The 19,989-nt window shown below is 40.6% G+C and overlaps 2 protein-coding genes across 3 annotated transcripts; one reads left to right on the top strand and one right to left on the bottom strand.

Moving 5' to 3' along the window:
• Positions 1–480: 480 nt before the first annotated feature.
• LOC115570313 (sialoadhesin-like) lies at positions 481–4,473 on the top strand. Its single transcript, XM_030398805.1, is given in 8 exon segments — positions 481–557; positions 722–985; positions 988–1,074; positions 1,315–1,620; positions 1,735–1,983; positions 2,181–2,256; positions 2,607–2,646; positions 3,017–4,473. Coding segments are annotated over 8 exon segments (1,335 nt in total). The 5' UTR covers positions 481–484; the 3' UTR covers positions 3,257–4,473.
• A 2,012-nt stretch (positions 4,474–6,485) lies between these two features.
• Positions 6,486–17,613, bottom strand: LOC115570310 (phosphoenolpyruvate carboxykinase, cytosolic [GTP]). Of its 2 annotated transcripts, none has more exons than XM_030398798.1 (11): positions 17,188–17,613; positions 11,907–12,119; positions 11,624–11,808; positions 10,820–10,890; positions 10,482–10,617; positions 10,164–10,351; positions 9,211–9,373; positions 8,898–9,113; positions 8,422–8,559; positions 8,159–8,254; positions 6,486–7,949 (listed from the first exon to the last, which is right to left on the bottom strand). In XM_030398798.1, the coding sequence occupies exons 1-11, from the start codon at positions 17,217–17,219 to the stop codon at positions 7,480–7,482; spliced, it is 1,908 nt and encodes a 635-aa protein (XP_030254658.1). In that variant the 5' UTR covers positions 17,220–17,613; the 3' UTR covers positions 6,486–7,479. The 2 variants fall into 2 exon arrangements, with proteins under 2 accessions (XP_030254658.1, XP_030254657.1); XM_030398797.1 differs by lacking the exon at positions 17,188–17,613 and adding an exon at positions 15,993–16,042.
• Between the last annotated feature and the right edge of the window lie 2,376 nt (positions 17,614–19,989).

Genomic DNA, 19,989 nt, shown 5'->3' with positions numbered 1-19,989 from the left:
GCAGAAGTAAAGACATACAGGCTCCAGTAAGTCTCCTGATCAAAATCATATTTAAGAATAAGTCATCTGCATTCCGATAAGGTGAAGACTTCCTCACTCACAGTGTGTGAACAGGAAGGATGTAGACTTCTCTTATTTCAACAGTATCTTAGTTGTGTAAATCCAGAAGTCTGTTTGCTTTTATACTGCTTCTTAGTATGGACGTCTGTTACTGGGTCTGTTGGGACTCTGCTCATCTGATGTTTAATTTGGTAAGGTGAAATTATACTGCTTCTTATATCTTAACTTGATCATTTCAAAAACATGCTCACTTTCAATTCATAGTCAAACTGTTTTCAGAGCAACTCTGCAGAGATTATTCATCACTACACACACAACACTTGGTGACAAGTTCATGGTTTGAATGTTTGACTTTGAGGTTGAAAGAACATGAACGATTTGTTTGAAATGTGTTTTGATTGATATTTTGTTTCAGATCCAGGTGATGAGTGTCCTGTCAGTCCTGTGTGTGAATCTGGTGACAGCCAACATGTTGCTGAGCCTCTTCTTTCTCTCAGGTGAGCTGTTTGTTCACTCACTTTTATTTGGAGACATTGATTATTTACAATTTAGACAGCATTCATCATACTGTTGCTTGGTTTATCATCAATTTTATCTCCCACAGTTTGTAAATTATGACTCTGCTTTACAGGGGCTTTGGCTGTTTGTCCTGATGAGTCAGCCCTCTTCATTACTGCACCAAAGAAGATGGAAGCACTGAGTGGATCTTGTTTGCAAAGTCCATGTAACTTTAAAGCTAAACCAGAACAAGAGTTTGACAGCAGCAGAGAAATCTTTGGAGTGTGGATTAAAAACGACCACGCATTTGCTAACAAACCAAACAATGTGATTTTCAACAGCAGTGGAACAAATAACATCTATCCAGTGAAGATAACTGGAAACCTGAGAGAGAAAAACTGCAGCACTTTATTTTCCAGTTTAATCACAATTACACAAACACATACTACTTCAGGATTGAGACCGACTCATTCAAGGCAACAGCTGTTTGTGATCCTCTTAAAATAAACGTTACAGGTAAGAGAGTTTAGTTTCTGTCAGTCTATAATGTTATTGTTCAGAATAAAAAGGAAATCAGTTACACTTGAACACATTTTATTTCTATCATTACAGTTTGACATTAAATGGTCACATTATGGGAAGAATTGTGTGATTGTAAGATTCTGTATCAGTTTTGGCATTTAAAAACACAAATGTCTGAATTTAACATGATTTCTTTGATTTTTTTTTAAATATGTGTTTGATTTGAACCCACAGATTCTCCTCGTCGCCCCACAATTGAGATCTCAGGTGATCTGAAGGAGAAGGAGTCTGTCACTATAACCTGCTCAGCTTTCACTCCCTGTCCACACTCCCCTCCTAAACTCACCTGGAATCTCCAACAAGACTCTCACAACAAAATAGAGGAAAACACAGATGGAACCTTTACAACTAAAATCCAGGAGACCATCACTCTGTCAGACCAACATGATGGATACAACATCAGCTGTTCTGCCACATATCCTGTGAATGAAGGAAAACATGTCAAGACAGCAGAGGAGACAAAGACTCTCAGTGTTTCATGTAAGACAACCAGAGTTTGTTATTGGATCCTGTCAGCACATGATACAAATAAAGGATCTTATTCAGGCTCTGATGTTACTCTCATATCTCACATCTCTGTCACATTTTCCTCAGATGCTCCTAAAGACACCTCAGTGTCCATCAGTGCATCAGCAGGTAGCTGGGTGAACCTGACCTGCTCCAGCAGAGCCAAGCCTCCCGTCAGCAGCTTCACCTGGTTCAGGAACAGCAAAGATGGACTGATGAAAGTAGCTGAAGGACACTTTTACAGCTTTAAAATGACAGATGGAGGAGATTATTACTGTGTGGCCACTAATGATCTCGGTAACCAGACGTCCTCACAGATCTGTTTGAATGTTGCAGGTAAATGTAGAACTGAACTGAATCTGCTCATTTAGTCTAACCTGCTCTCTTTTGTTTCAGTTCCCTGCAAAGCTCTTTTAAGTGCAAGTGTATGAAATGATTCTATCCAAATAATAACTACATCAATATTGTCACATGTTTACATCCAGCCTTTTTTTTGTCACCATTGTTTACTGTATTTCCTTTTTGTTGAACAGAGAACTCTGTAGTCTGGGGTTCAGCTCTTGGAGGGATCATGGTCGTCATACTCATCTGCCTTGCAGTCTGTGTTTGGTGAGTATCACAAACCTTCATTCATGGTGAGGACATGGATAAAGATGTGATGTGTTTATTAATTCCTTTCTGCACCGACAGATTCCTCATGTTTACATTTTTATACTAATTAAAGTGACTTATTCCCAAACTCTAAAAAAAACACGGGGAACAAAACTATTACTCAAGCTTTTCTGTGACCTACCTTAAGCAAACTTTTTACTTTCAACGCTAATCTCTTTTTAGTGTAAATTGATCTAGATTGATTTTGTTTTTTCCCCACTGATGCACCTCAGATAATCCCATCAGTCGATACACTCCTATCGTCCTTTTAACCTAAAACCTGTAGAGTTGTCCATTATGTCTTCCAGGTGGTTTCAGACTAAACATCAAACTACTCAACAAACTGAGGTGAGTGAAGAAACTTCATTGCACAGGACTGAAATGTTTGTCTCACATCTGTTCATAGTGATTGTGTCCTCTATTTTATGTGAAAACATTCCTGTAACAGTACATAGAATCTGCCAAGTAACAGCAGATGTAGCTGCTAACTGAGTGAAGCTATTGATAAAGCTAACATTAGCCTCCTAGTATATGACCTGTTTAAAGTGAAGAGCAGCAGCTGAGAGGGACAGACACATTCTCCAAGTCAAATATTTACTACTGACTGGTCACCAGCAAGATCAGCATATGTTGTGCTTTGAGTCCAATTTATCAAAAAGGCCATTTAGTAAACTTTAGAATCCAGCTTACAACATTTCTTGTTTGACTAATTTTTCAGAGTCAAAGAGACGACGAGCTGGTTCCTCAACTTCCATCCAGCATAGCAGCAGAAAACATCCACTATGGAGAGATCGTCTTCTCCAAGCGCAGACCTGAACCGTCCTCTGACTCAGTGCAGGACAGTGGACAGCAGCAGGACACAGTGTATGCACAGGTCAATGTGTCCGAGCCAGCAAACACCTGGAGACAGACTGCTGACAGGCCAGAGGATCTCTACGCTCAAGTGAAGAAAAAATGAGTATTGTCTTGAGATCATATTTGTCTTGGATTCATAATATAGATTCACTTTTTACAAGATGTTTTATGTCAGTTAATGCAGAAAAGACACTGGAGCTTAGACAAGAACATGTCGTCTTCACTGCCTACAGTTAAATAAAGGGAAGTTAAAAACCTCCACACCCTGCAGCTCAGCTCATGTAAGATTACATTGAGTAGTTCAATAGATCTATTAAATCCTGATATAAACTGTATGTTCACCATTCTAAATAAATGCGCTATAGCCTAAAAATTAGTGGCACTGGCATCAGCTGGTTGCAGAAGCCTGGATATTAGAAATTATCTTATTTAATTTACACAATAAATGTATTTCAGTATTAAAGTGAATTGCATATATTTGCATGTAAGTACTGTATATACTGTATAATATGGCTAATTAAATATGAAATTCAGCATTTTAATTATCATCATATGTAGATTTTCTTTTTTTTATTCTGATAAAATAAATACATTTAAACTTTGCTACTTACTCTGCCTCGGCTGGCACTCTGTAAAGTTACTAGTAACTAAAGGTATAGAATCAATGTAGTGCAGTAGAAGGTACAATATTTGTCTCCAAAATGTAGTGGAGAGGAACTATAAGGTAGCAGAAAATGGAAATACTCAAGTAAAGTACTTGAGTTCATGTATTTAGTTTCATTCCATCACTGTTTAAAACTAGTCAAGAGCATCTAGAAGACACTTAACTTATAATTATTTACAATTCACATCTGTAATAGTTTATGACTGTTGATATAGAGCAACAAACCAAAGAAAACAAAATTACAAAACGTACTACAGATGTGGTTTTCATACAAAGTAAGGACTGATGAACATTTTAATGTAAAATCCTCCAAATATAAATGTCGTCTTTGTGCCTGGTGGGCAGATGTAAGAGAACAAATCCAGCTCTCTGTACAGTCGGGTTGTTTTCAGACACTTTTTCATTATTCTTCATTTCCTCGCTGGTGTTTCTTTGAGTGCAAAAATATATATTCAAAAGTGACGAAAAAGAGAGTCTAAGATATCTAAGATGAAGCACTTTTATAACTCATCCTGTCATTTGTGTTTGAATATAGACGACTGAAGAGTTCAAAACATTCAAAGCATGTTGTGGTTGATGAATTTAAGTGTGTATAAGAGAAGTGGTGGATGGTAAATTGTGGATGACGTGCAAAATAAAAGACTTAGGGACTTAAAGTTTCTATTTCATCTTCTTTGTGACTCAACACAAACGCGGAACACTTTTTACAGCTGTGTGCTGCAAAAAGTGAACAAATCTGCCCCTTTTTTCAAATCATACTTCTGATGTGCACCTATTTGTTTGGTTGTATTTTGAAAATATCACAACGCCTGATCCAACAGAAGGAGCCCCACCAGCTGCCTGTTGCCTCTATCAGTGTTTATACATTGACTCTGTAAACTGTACATTTGTTTAAATGACACTATTGTATCATAGTATGATGGTGATGCTGCATTCAAAGCACTGCAGAGCAGCAGTGAGAAACACTCAAAATAAGTTACCAGAACTCAGATGGTAGTTGAGGCATAAGGTGTGAAGGAGCATTGCTATATATATTCCTTTGTGAGAGGCCTGCGTCTGTGTGTGGCTCATAAACCAAAGTGAGAATACCAAAGGGGAGTGGTGGGAGCTATAAACAGAGTTCTTAGTAAAACAGGGAAGTTGGTTTGCGGCTTCTGTAAAAAAGTCCTCCACACAGCTCTCTGCAGCAAAAAGTCTTCATCACGTGCTCCACAACTGTGTTCATTGTCCATGTAGTGACTATTTATTCTTATTGAAAAGCATCTCTGCATAAAAGGCCCATTTCAAAACAAGACAAGGTCTCACTCAGGAATATTATTATTAATGAATATCAGAGTGGCAAACATTAACCAGTCAGTCACGGCTGAGACATAAAACTCTGTAGAAATAGTTTCTGTCAGAGTATTTCCAAAAGACAGATGTGGTCATTTTGACATCTAGAAAGTGTAGGTAATCCAAGCTCTTATCCGTTAGAGAAGATGGTACATGAATTTAAATATGAGAAAGACCTTGAAAGCGCCTCTTCATCGCCTGATCACATCATAACAAATGTAATCAATGAATCTGGAAAAATGCTCCATATATTGACCGTTCCTGTTGTTTCTGTGAATGAAATCTTCCTCAAACTTGCCCATGAACAAGAAAAAGAACCTAAATGAACCTCAAAGAAATGAGAAGCTGCTTCGTAATATCATGAACTCACTCACTCTAAAATTCAGATTCAAACTGGTTTTCGACCAACTCTGCACACACTATTAAATAGCAGTGACATCCGGTTGTTCATGACAAGTTCCCGGCTGTAATGTGTGAAGTTGAAGTTGCTTCAAAAGAATGCTTAATTTAAATATTGAAAAGGAACTTTCTTTTCAAATCCAGGTGATGAGTGTCATGTCAGTCCTGTGTGTGAATACATTTACAGGTGCCTTGGCTGATTGACGTAACCTGCTCATTACTGCACCAAAGGATATGGAAGCACTGGATGGATCCTGTCTACAGATCCCATGTAAACTTAGTGCTAAAGCATAACATTTCTTGTTTGATTCATTTTTCAGAGTCAGAGACGACGAGATGGCTGATCAACTTCCATCTAGCATAGCAGGAGAAAACATCCACTATGGAGAGATCAACTTCTCCAAGCGCAGACCTGAACCGTCCTCTGACTCAGTGCAGGACAGTGGACAGCAGCAGGACACAGTGTATGCACAGGTCAATGTGTCCGAGCCAGCAAACACCTCGAGACAGACTGCTGACAGGCCAGAGGATCTCTATCTCTAAGTGAGGAAAAAAGTATCATTGTTCTGTGATCACATTTGGTTATTTATGTCTGTTTAGTTGGGCATGCACAGGAAAATTATCTTGATTTTAACTTATGACAGTTAAATAAGGGGGAGCTCAAAACTGCAGCTCAGGTGGTTTTGTTGTTTATCACACTGTAGTCATTCATATTTCTTTACTGACCACATATAGCAGGTGTTGTGTAACAACTGATTTGCTTCCCAAACCTCTGAATAGACACATTACCAGTGTGGTGCAAGATTACGTCTGAGTTTGAAATCATGTGTAATTGAACTTTGTGATATTTTACAATTTGTACTTTATATCTTATTTTCTTTCATTGTTTTTATATTTTGTATACCATATTTTTCAAAAATGGACATGAGACAGTTTGTGCATTTGAAGATATTTATTCATTGTAATAAAAACCTTGGCATACAACTTCTAAAAATACCTAATAATCTCCGTAGCATTTATTGGTCCAACATTTCACATATTGTGTGTAAACATCACCTGTAATCATACAGCTTAATCACAAAACATTTCAACAAAGTGGCAAAATGAATTATTCACAGTAATCCACAGGCTCACTGGAAAATTGCTACCGTATTTTGTGTAGTAAAAGGATTTTTGATATAGGCTCAATCTAAAAAAAATAAAAGGCCATTTAATGAGAGAAAGAGCTGGTGCTAAAAATTCACATAAGTAAAAAAATTAAAACTTCATCTACTCTTTGGGCTTTAGCTTGTAAACATTAGCAGCCTGGACACTTTACTGACAAATCTGTCACAGGCACTACTGAGCCATGTTGATTGTGCTTTAGTACTGTGCCAGGTGCTCTGAGTGAACGGAGGTAGTGACATGAGCTACTCTAAACGACAAGTCAGAAATCTAACCTTGATGTTGAAAGTTAAACCTCTTCCCTACCGCCAACCCAGCACCAGTCCCTCAGTGCTGCAGCATTAGTGTGAATTAGTGTCCAAAAGGTTGGTATTGCATTATAGATTATTATCCATATCTGACATTTTATTCCAAACAGATTTCTCTTCATACAAGAGAAAGACGAGAGTCACTGACTGTGTTTTCATACACAGAGGAAGTTACTGACCAAAATGTGGTTGCCAAGAAATAATAAGCTCTCATACTAGCCACTGCTTTTTGTAGGCATTGGAGTACACTGAAACCAAAGAGGAATGGGGTGTTTCTATGCCACTGTGACCTGCCAGGTATTTCATCCTGGTTGTCCGATCTCAGTTTTTATGTCTACATGGATAAAACCTAACCTGAACCAAATTCCCTGTGTATGATAACCCAGCAAGTGACTCTGATTGCACCCTAATGTACCCTATCCTTTCCTGGTTCTGGAGGAACTTCCTGTCAGTTGATTTTTAACTGTGAACTCTATCCTCCAGTGCCTTCAGCTCAGCCTCCACCTGAGCGGGCAGATCAGCTCCAACTTGCTGAGTAAAGTAGGCTCTCAACTCCTTCGTCTCATTCTGCCAGAAAGGCTTGGGCACGTCGAACAGAGCACCCATATCCACGTTGCCTCCAAGACCTTTGGTGTCAATGGCGTCATTTTCTGGCAGCCAGCCAATAATGCTCTTCTTGGCTGCTTCCTCCTCCCTCTCTGTGTTGCAGCGCTTGAAGATCCACTCTAGGACGCGGGCGTTTTCCCCAAAGCCTGGCCAGAGGAAAGCACCGGTCGCGGGGTCCTTTCTGAACCAGTTGACGTGGAAGATCTTGGGCAGCTGAGTGGGGGCCTTTCGGCTCTCCATGCTCAGCCAATGAGCGAGGTAGTCACCAAAGTTGTAACCGAAGAAGGGCCGCATGGCAAAGGGGTCGTGCATAATCACCTTACCTGAAGGGAAACATTAAATGCTTTGTAATTGCTGCAAATAATTGGCTTTAGTAATAGTAACTTCCTTATCTCCCCATTGTCCTAAAACACTTTATCGAGAGGATAGCCCTGTAATGTCTAAAGTATTCTAAAAAATGTTTAATCAACACAAAAACATTCATGTATTTGTAGGAATTTACACAAGAGGAAATCCAGGTGTGTTATTGTACCTTTATGCTCAGCAGCTGCCGTGGCCTCTGACCTCATGGCGGCTCCAACAAAGACTCCGTGTTTCCAGTTGAAAGACTCGTAGACCAAAGGGACTCCTGAAAACATCAACATTTTATCATACTTAACGCAAAGCTCACACCACAAAAGACTTTGAACTTATTTCTTAAAATGTGAAATGTGTGAAAATTCTTTCACATAAAACAATCTCTGTGACTAATCATAGAAAAACTCTCGATGTGTTTAAAATGAAAGCAGTACCAACCTTCTGGCCTCCTGCCACCAAAGATAATGGCATCAATGGGAACGCCCTCCTCGCTCTCCCACTGGGGATCAATGATGGGACACTGACCAGCCGGAGCACAGAAGCGGGAATTGGGATGGGCACATGGAGTTGAGCTTCCTTTATGAGGAAACAACAGTTTATTCTACAGTCGATGCTTTGTAAACATCTGAATATCATGGTGATATAATGGAACATCATGCTATTGCTTTAGCATAACACAAGATGGCAGTGTGAACACTACGGCTGCTCAGTTTACATCTCTTATGTTATTTTGATTTATTCAGAAAGCAAAAAGTCTGAGATACAAGTAAGAGCAAATTACACTGATGAGTCGCCGACTACAGACACAAAAACTTCTTAATATTCATTAAAAAACTAAGTGGTGAAAACAAATCATCTCCTCTAGAACTATACACATGTCTTTATAAATCCTCGACAGTCTGGGAAGATATTACCTTGCTTCCAGGTTTTGCCGTGCCAGTCCGTGAGTGTGACACCAGCTGCAGGGGGGGCCAGGCCCTCCCACCACACTCCTCCATCGCTGGTCTCACCAACATTGGTGAACACAGTGTTTTTGGCAATGGTGGCCATGGCGTAGGGGTTGGTCTTGTCTGAGGTGCCGGGAGCCACGCCAAAGAAACCGTTCTCAGGGTTGATGGCTCTCAGTTTACCTGCAGAGACGGATGGGATCATGTGAGGATTTCAGACACCACCAACTGAGTAACAAAGTGCATCCAAGTGTGTGTGAGGATTCCTCCTCCTTCTCACCCTGGCTGTCAAACTTCATCCATGCAATGTCGTCACCCACACACTCGACCTTCCAGCCTGGCAAAGATGGTTTCATCATGGCCAAGTTGGTTTTACCGCAGGCACTGGGGAAAGCTGCCGCGACGTAACGCTTCACTCCCTGAGGGTTGGTGATACCGAGGATCTGAGGAGTAGAGAGAGCGCTGAATAAATAAAATGCTAAAAAGGACTAATCTTAAGAGGTCTTCAAGATCAAAGATTTTTGAAAGAATGAGCACTGATAAATCTGCAACATATACAGGATAGAATGTTCTATTGAAAAGTAACTTCAAAATTGAAATTCATGTATTTTTATCACATATGTCTTGCTCATTTGTAGAATTTTGTAATGTAATCTAGAGTTGGTAATTTCCTGGAGAATGATTAAAAATAGATAATTACTAATCCTGCACTTGGACAAAAGCTAAGTTTGCATCAAGTGAAACACTTCTGAATTTTGAAGATGCCACCACAGATGTATAATGACATGGTTGCCACTGGAGTGGATTGTTTCTATGGGCTGGGCCTCACCGATTACTGCAGAAAAACACAACCTCAATGAGTGTCTTCACTGATTTAGGTGAAACTGAATTTCATTTGATTGAGGAAATATTTCCTGGTTTCATCTCTGATGTTGTCCAGCTGCTCTGCCTCAACTCTGGGCAGATGGCTTCACGTGTTGCTAAAGTAACCGCTAACAACGACAAACTAGCAGCCTCCCAATAAGCACTGAACACAAGTCTCCAAGACAGACAGAGGATACTTTGATGACAGGGAATACAGCACTGAGGTAAAAAAATAAAATAGATAGCACTCAGCTAGCTTTCTTGTGAAACTTCATCTCAAGTTTAGATAGCTACAAATGAGCATCTTCTAAGTTCTTTACTGTGGAGAATTGTGTGTCAGGCAGGCTTTAGGCAGCAACGTTAACTTACCAGCATGTGTTCGGCCAACCAGCCTTCATCCTTGGCAATGCGGGAGGCGATGCGGAGGGCGAAGCACTTCTTTCCCAGGAGAGAATTTCCTCCGTAGCCACTGCCAAAGGACATGATCTGCCTGTGGTCTGGCAGGTGAGATATCAGCACCTTTTCTGGGTTACAGGGCCACGAGTTGACCAGTGGGGCTGGAAAGCAGACACATGAGAGGTTATTTAGTTAAAGTGTTGGTGAAATGGGGTAGGGATGATGAAGTAAATAATAGCTTTTAAAGTAACACAAAGCACTAAATCAACTGGTGTCTTTTGGCATTTATACCTTTGAGAGGTAAAGGTCGTCCAACAGTGTGCTGACAACGGACAAAGTCCTCTCCTTCAGCCAGTTTGTTCAGGACAGGAGTGCCCATGCGCGTCATGACGCCCATACTGGCCACAACGTATGGTGAATCTGTCACCTTGAAGGAGAACAAAATGTTTATTACCCTGATCTACAACCGCAGACTTCCACTGAGTAATAACCATAAAGTGCTATAGTAATTTAATATAATATCCTGTCTGATAAGTTACTTTAATGAATTACAGTAACAAATCAGTGTTCGGTTCATCACGGCAGGTTTATGGCTTAGTATCAATTGTTGGGAGGAGCACAATAAGTACCTGGACACCGTATTTAGACAGAGCCGAGCCTACAGGACCCATACTGAAGGGAATCACATACATGGTCCGACCTACAGAGAAGACACAGAAGTATAAACAATCCATTAATGCTGCTTAAATTAGGTTATATGAGGATGCTGATATCATGGTCTTTTCTTGAAAAGGTCCCCTGTGGAGTTTTTGACCCATTGTAGCCCTACTGAGCAATATTTCTATCCCATTTGACCGTAACAGCGTTTTAAAGCGGGAACATGCAAAAAGTACTAGACTAAAAAAAACAGCAGTGAAGAAAAGGACTTGTATGTTAACAGTGGCGCAGGTTTTACAAATCAAGGATTCACACAATGCAAATGTGTCTTACAACAAAACTCCACAAGGAACGTTTAACAGAGTTTTGTGATCATTTCTGTCAAAAGCGCTGTCCTTATTTCTTATTTGTAATGATTTGTTATTGTTTGTTGTTACAGATGGGACTACTTTTTGAAAACATTGGCTTTGCTGACCTCCAGTGGTTTAATTCTCACTTTGCTGTATTGATCTACGGGTTTACTGTGGCATCACTGCTGTCCATGGTTACAGATGGAACAAAGCATCTTTCTGAACACATACATGCTTCAAACTCTAATGTTATTCTTTAATGACACAACTTGTTTTAATATATGTCATTTATTCTTAAATCTTAAAATAGTTGGGTAATGTTCAGGTTCAAATATCACTTTATCAGTCATATCACAAGGGGAATTAGGAACACACATCTCCTGGCAGCAAGGGACAAACATTTCATTTCCATCCAACAATACATACCTGCCATGCAGCCAGGGAAACGTTCCACTCTGGCTTTCTGCCAGTCAGACTCGCTCATCCAGCTACCCAGCTGGCTCTTCACCCCTCCAGCAGGTATGGGGATGGTGTCCCTCTGACTCTTGGTCACAATCACAGTCTTGCTTTCCACCCGAGCCACGTCCTTTGGGTCTGTGCGTGCCAACCAACTGAAAAACAACAGAGTGGGATTCACAAAGGAAATACAATCATTTGGGGGCCTAAAAACAATACACCAAAGAATGCATATTTTTGTGCAAGCCCTTACCAGTTCTCATATTTGGGAAGCCTCTTGACCATCCCCTCCTTCTCCAGACCTGCCAGGATGTTTGCTGTCTCCTCCGGCGTCCCCGTCACCACGTGCACATTGGCGGGCTTACATTCATCCACTGCCCCCTTCACAAAATCGGCCACCGCAGGGGGCAGCGAGGGAATGGAGGCCAGGGACCGAACCCCAACACTCGCCCCAACACCACCATGTCTGAAAGACAACGGGTTTTAAGTGAGAACTTTGTTTACCATTTATTTATGACCAGGAGAAAATGGAAACTAGACTGAATGAAAATGAAGTAACATGTGTCTGACATGACATGCTGTTTTTCCAGACGCAACCATCCTTACCGTTCCTAAAGGATTACACACAAAAAAGTCTAGAGCAGCATTTCGAATGCCCTGTGGCTGAGTTGGGTGTAACTCCACACAAATGGAACAGGCTGACAGATCCAGTGATCTATGATAGTCTACTGAAACTTTTCAAATTCTTCCTTTAATAGAAAGAGCTGACAGCTCCTTCTACTACTACTATGCCTTGATATTGGAGGTAGACTTCAAGAATTTATTATGAGTCAGAAAACAAACTGGAAGACGAGTGCAGATTAGCTGGTTGAACCAGCTAGGACCAGGATATAGTACAGCATGTCGTTCATTGCTTAATTGGAGACGATTGGTTTGGTGGTTAAGACAAGCAAATTAATGTTTTACCATATTTTAGATTAATCGATTAATGTCCATCCGTCCATCAAAAGCCCAAAAAGTCATCCTCAAATGTCTTGCTTCATCAACAGCCCAAAGTTATTCAGTTTTCTGTCATAGTGAGGTAAAGAAACTACTCGCATTTACAAAGCTGGGAAACAGCAAACTGGACTTTTACTTAACATATTCATCAATTTCAGGCAAGCTCAAAGTCAGTCTCTAACTAAGTTCATTTCTTTCAACTTATCACACTTCTGGTCATTATTTACTGCAGATTTTAATTACAGACTACAACAAAAAAGTCACGCTGCAACAAATATGTGAGGAAATGAGCAGTTTTGATACCAATGGATACTGGTGGCAGTTTTAGAAGTCACGAGGGAGCACAGACATGTTTAAATTACGCACCAAATTGGAGTCGTGTGCTTTTCATGTGACAGCACTCAATGCATTTGCTGCCATGGGGCGGTGATTAGTGAAACCTGAGCGCCTCACACAGACTCCTCCACATAAAGAGAGGCATGTGGGGGGCCTGCCTGTTGTTTGTTAGCAGCAATATATTCACAAACACAAGCCACTGGGAGGGCTGCAGCTAGGCAAGCTGTTAAAACAGAAGCCTGTGTGTGTGTGCGTGTGTGTGAACTGAATAGACAATAAACTGACACACATTCTCACTACAGTAAAAGTTCACTGGCTAATTTGACTGGAAACACAAATCACACTCCTCTACTTGTTGTATTAAAGCTGACCAGTCGTGGCTGTACTGTGTTTCATCACACATGCATCACACACTTCTGCTTGTGTGAGACGACACACGTAAATCTGGTCGGAACACTCCGAAGGCACGAGCAGCAGGCACAGCGAGAGGCAAACAGTGAGATAGCATGTAAGATGACAGTGAGGGCAAAGAGCTGTCTAATACCAGCCTCAGGGTCCAAACTCCCTCAGAACAGGAGACCTGACTGTTGTTTAACTATTGATGTGTGAGCAATTAATCCTGAAGACACTCAGTGCCGTGTGCTTTAACTGTACAGGCACCATAGCCCAGATAAGAGAAGATCTGAATGGATAAAATGTTGATACGCTCGTCTGAGTCGTCCTCAGTTATCAGGCAGAAACAAGCTGAATAAGCACGAGTGAGCGGTGCAACAATTGCAACGTTCGTTGCCCCGGATTTGACCCTTCAGGCTACACTAGCTAATTGTGGAGGTTGTTGAGGTCAGCTTGAAAGGAATACCTGCAAAGGCTGGCAAAATACCAGTTTGTTTTACTTTGCTACGATATAAGCTTTAAAGAATGATGTTTGGTAACTCTTCTGACACCACAAGAAACAGTAAAAAGTCCAAGGCAGACAAAATCGGATAGTATTGTTTTATCAACAATCTGCACACAGTGCGGGTACGAAAAAAAAGGCTTAGTGCATACCAGCATGTTCCACAAATGCATTTATTATATGACTGCCAGCTACATAACTACCAGTTTGGGATGATGGGCTTTCATCAGGCAACTGGACTAAGAGTCAACATTCATGTTAGTGGCTGTAATCGAGCACAGTACACACAAACACATAGTATCTGTCCTTACTACTCCTTAATATTTCAAAACATGTTACTTTAGTTTTAATGCATTTGAGGGGATTTTATTACTTTTATTTTGCATCATTGCACTGGGCCTTCCCAACATCACAAGACTGATTTAAACTGTAGCAAGACAAAATGATGTTAAAAGAGCCAACAAAACGGAAACAGACAGAAAGGGAGACTCGAATGGGGAGAAAAGGTGTGTTAGTGTCTTGTATCGCCAGAGATCCTGCAGCCCTCTGCCTGGATCATCTTATTTTCTCACATTTTTGCTTTACTCGGGACACCTGACCAAACCAAAATGACCATATTTGATGTCCAAGGAATGAGACTGAACACCCAACTAGCTTTCAGCAGCACAAACAGATTCCTCTGATTCTACCTTAGAGTTTAATAGTCTTTAAATTTGTGAGACAAACAGAACTGTTGACCTGATGATAGTACTAGATGAAATGCCACATGATTAGAAAAGATACTACAACTCATCTGGAATTTAAAAATCTGGACAAAATTTCAATTGGCAACCTTCCAGATAGCTGTCGAAATCTTTCACTCAGAACCACAAATATGAACCTCATGGTCATGCAAGAGCAAGTCTCTGGACATTATAGAAGAAACACTGCTCATGTTTTTCAGTTTTCAGTGAATCTTTACACTTTTGAACTAAACTCTGAACAGATAAATCATTAGCTGAAGGGGAAATCAAAGAACTACAGTGTCGCTGTTGACTTTTTGCCCCAGAAGATTAAAAAAATAGAGCCACTTTGTCTAAGTTATCTGGGATTTTAGCTGAACCAGTCTCACTAAATCTGCTCTACAGTCTCTTTCCCTCACACGGCAAATCAATTATCTATGCTTGCAATGATCCACACTGTCATGCCACTAATTACTGTAACCATCCGGGTGGTGCTGACTATTATCTCCACAGTGATTAGGATTAGGAGAGGAGATGACTGGAAATTAATGAACAGAAACTAAGAAATTCTCGATTCACTCATTTGCTTGCTGAAGTTCGGGCAGCGGTTGATAGAGACTTAGTCAAAGTCAAAGTCAAAGCAGCAGGATTGGATTAACAGCTCTGATTTCATTCTTTGCCTCTATAAAGCTGCAATATTACAAAACCTAAAGACACTCCAATGACCTTTGACCCTCGTTTCCCCCTGCAGTCATTCACCCTCTCTTGCCTTTGTCTCTGCCTCCCCATTCCTCACCCATCCCCCATATCGGATGAGGACAAGCATGCCTTCATTTGACTATTCGGCAGCATTAAAAGAGTGAACACCATGATCTATTTTAAGGGTGACAACTTTTAAATATGGTACATTATCTAGAAGGGAAACGAGGAATGTCAAGGAACAGATATCCCTAATGTGCTATCCATTCCCCTGGCTGCAACTTTTCCTGCAACCACACCTCCAAATCAGCGAGCCAATCCTCGCACACCACAGCCGGAAACGCCTACACTCCCCCTTCACATGGATCCTGGTAATTAGCCTCTTAAGGGCAGAGTCTACACACGAAGCACACTCAAGCCAGAGCTTCACTTAAAACATGCACACGTGCTGCATACATTATCCTCACACTGCAAGTACAGAGTGTACACTGGGAGAAAACACATGGAACATGCTCCGAAAGAGGAGTGATGACTCCAGCCTTTAACAATCCTCTCAAGCAGAAATGCAAACAAAATGCACATGAACATGGGCCATCCTGTCACCGACTCACATGCCCCTATCAGTGTCACTCGCATGCATCCTTAATGACGAAATAAGAGCAAACACACAAGGCTGTGGAGCGCTCACATTGACTCCAGAGTCCCTGACTGACGGGGTGTCATCACAAAGCCTGGAAGGGAAGAAGTGGTGGAGAGAAGGAATGCAGAAAGACAAAAAAAACCTCACATTTCACTGGGAGGTGATGTTTTAATCTATGAAAGACTGAAAAAGGTCTCTGCTCAGTGTAATCTGAACTGAGGCCTGTCTCTGAGATCAAGTTGGACAAGTTCCTGTTGGCATGCAGCAGACAGACAGTGACCTATCACCAAGACTTATTAAGAAGATTAGGTGTGTAAAGTAAATAAACTAATACTGGGTGAATGCTCGAATAGTGCCACATGTCTTATGTGAATTGGAAAGATCTATACATTATGTGTTCTTTTTTGTATCAACAATAGTTAGAATGGATGCAATATTGGGCTGTGAACCCTTAAAAATCGGGAGGAAGGGGAGTTGTCGCAATATATTTTCTGTATTAAAACAGAGTAAGTCATTTGGCACTTATTAAAAAACCTTAACTAAAGCTGTCTAATATACATTAAACTGAGCTCTTAGGCCACTGGGTCTGAAATAAAGGTTCCCGCTTCAGAAAAAGTGGTTAAAGGGGCATATGTAGTTTTGGAGAATATATAATAATATTTGCAATGTTAATGGAGGCAAGACTCAGAAATATAAATGTTTTTCCATTACTGAATCAACAAGCTGTTCTCTCTCAGAGGAAAGTAAAGTCCCCAGACCACTTTTTGGAGCTAGAAAGGTGGCAGGGTCCGCCAGATATAAACAAAGTAAAACAGTATGAAATTGTGTTGTCCTTAAAAGTCATTTTGTTTGTGTCTGTCATGAAAAGGAAGAGTTGTTCATAATGTTTGTTTAGGTGTGAAAAGTAAGCCAATAAATATCTTCAACTGTAAGCTCCTTCCCAAAAACTACATAGTGCACCTTTAACATGAATTCGAGGGACATGAAGTGTAAAAGTAAATTAAGAACAGGCAAAATTATTAGCACTCACTGAGTAAACTGAACTAAAACAGGCAACACACACATTTGAAAAGCAGATTTTGGAGGAATAGCATTGAAGCTAGCTGAGCTTTGTATTTTTACGCGCTTTAACTCTCTCAAGTTAGCTAAAATACAACGAAATGTATCGTCCACGAAGCTAAAACAAGATCTAAACCACACAACAACGGAGATAAACACACAAAACAAAGTCCCAGTTACTCACCTTCGTATGACTCCCAGCAACAGGCACGACATCTTCGGTGCAAATGTAAAACTAGCTTATAAAAAAAGAAAGAGTAAAAAGGCACATTTAAGGTAGCTGAGGAGGTAAAGGTGAGGAGCAGTCGGCTAGAGCTGGTCGCAGCTCATATCTGTTGCTCGGAGGGGACCTTGCACTTTGCTCAACGTGTACATTCACACAGAGACACCTTATGTCACTGGCAGGCTGCTGGGTGATGTCGACCACAGCCTCCAGGTCAAGTCTTCCAACTCCACAGTCTCACCGGTACCGCGTAATAAAGTCAAGCTTTAACTCTGCTAACCACCCGGTCCCGCGCCGAGGAGGAGGTGGCGCTTCAATATGCAAATGTCAGGTCGCAGGTTGCGTCCATTGTTGGATTTTCTGTCCTCCACACCGCGGACCGACCGGCTGCCTTCTTCCTCCTGGATGATGCAAGCTTCCACCAAAATCGCACGAGCTGTGGAGCGGCGCGCGGGACAGCAGCGACAACCCGGAAACGCGAGCTGCGGTACGGAAACACAAATCACCGGGGACACTGGATGATGTTCACATGAAGCTACTCCTCAACCAGAACATGTTCCTGGTTACAGAGTGACAGCACTGTCTGCCTTTATGTTAGTTTGCAAGGCTGTCCATATGTTCCTTTTTAGCTCCATTATGCAACAGGTGAGTATCAAAAGTGATTCACCTCAGGTTAATCAGTTAATTATCTATTGACAAGCAAATCTTAACACTTTACAACAACCACCATTAATAAATGACACATTTACAGTTAATTAAACAACATTGAGGAGTTGTTTTACTGATAACAAACAATGAAATGCTTCACAAACCATTTATTAAGCAGTTGTGAAGGATTATAATCACTGTTTACAAAACAGTTGCATCCTGGCCATCCAAATCATGTTTGTAGATGAACTACACAGTATTTATGAACTATTTACTAAGTATTATAAACATCAATATCAATGTAAAGTGTGATGAATGGTTTAAAAAGTGTTTCATTGTTTGTTAACAGTAAAATAACTGTTAACTTTAGCTAAACTAACAATAGATTTACTATGTATTAATGATGGTTGAGTGTTAAAATGTATTAGTTGACCTCAAGTTTCAAATACAAGCCATGAGTAACTGAAAAACGAAAGGCCCTAATTCAGTAAAATATTGATATATTTATACATTTTTCTTGTTATTATTTTTGGTTTTCTTGACATCAAGTAGGCTACTGATGTTCGCTGATTGTTGTCCGTCTGTTGTCACATCACGTCGAATGTTGTTTTTAGTGGACAGTTTAAAGGGCTGCTCCAGTGACTTATGTCATGCATGATGACATCATCAGGATTATATTTTACAAACTTTTAAGATCTGCAAAAGTCTTTAATGACTGTTCTCACTGGCTTCGGTTAGGTCACCTCATGAGACATACGATAGTCTTCCGATGTGAAATAGGTGGAGTGCCCCTTTAATTTTGTTGAATGTATTATCCTTATGGCTATCCATCAATTAGAAAATAAACCTTTACTTCTCCTTCCAATGGTAAAATGTTTCCTTAAATGTCTGAACAGTCAAAACCTTTAAGATGTACAGTTTCCTCTCGTAGAGGACAAAGCAAGGCAGAAAATGGTTTCCCCCCACCTCTTAGAGAAACGTGAATCTCGGACTTTGTGATTTTTGATATCATGTTACATAACTGTTGAGTACCGAAGCTCACTTTTCAAACAGTTCTGTCTCGCAGCCATCAAGGACTGTGCAACTGCTGAGGGTTTATAGTAGATCTTCTAAGACAATATTGTCGTAATTATTGCTTGTACAACCTTGATAAGCCTGTTTTATATGTAAAATAGTTTTACTTTCAGTCATGAGCCAGCAGGAGGCTTCCACTTTAGACAGTATACTGTAGGGCAATCAAGTGTGTCTGTGCATGCTTTTTAAATAGCTTCCTGTTAATGTTTCTTCCCCTGGGAAATGGGGGAGGGGTCTCACATACACAGATACAAACTATGAGAAAGGGGAAGTAAATGGGTGGGGTCTCAACTATGGGCTGCAGTGCATACATGAGATAAAGAGAGATACAACAGTCCAATGTGTCTGGTTAAACTTCAGCCCTCCCGTCTCATGTTCTCTAACGGGGCCTGCAGAGTCAGCAGGCGACCCGACAGACTCCCAAAGAGCACGCAGCACACACACATTCTCCGTGAATGAATGCATACATGCTATACGCCCACAACTGCAGCCTGCAGTTATGAAAGGGAACATTCAGAAGTGCAGCAACAGGCAAAAACTGCATGAAAGAAGCCATCAGCCATCTTTAATCATTCAACAGTGTGGACTTGATGACACCTCTGAAGTGCTGATCACACCGCTGTAGCTATTTGAAGTGAAGTTTCATTCTATTTCGGCCCGTCACTCTGGTTTTATAGCCCACAGGACACAATGTAATAGTCTCTTAAACAACATGTGACACACAAACAAAGACAACTTCTGGTGATGGAGCACAATCAAGACATAAATTGTTATATTTTTTTCTTCTAATGGGCTTACATCTGTTATCTCAAATTTCAGATCATACACTCACAAATGTCAGAGAAACATAACTACTTATTTCTGGGGGAAAAAAAGGCAGAAGACTGAATGCATAATCTTCTTTTCCCTGTTAATGATTTACTGATTTAATCAAGCAACTGGATGATTCATTAAAACCACTGTCTTTCTGCAATGAGACCAATTTGTTTGATCAAGGAATTAACAAAGTACAATTACCCAAGTACTGTAATTCAAATTTGA

The sequence above is a fragment of the Sparus aurata genome, chromosome 19 (genome assembly GCF_900880675.1).
Source record: "Sparus aurata chromosome 19, fSpaAur1.1, whole genome shotgun sequence".
Classification (NCBI taxonomy): Eukaryota; Metazoa; Chordata; class Actinopteri; order Spariformes; family Sparidae; genus Sparus; species Sparus aurata.
This window is presented reverse-complemented; position numbering and strand designations above follow the sequence as displayed.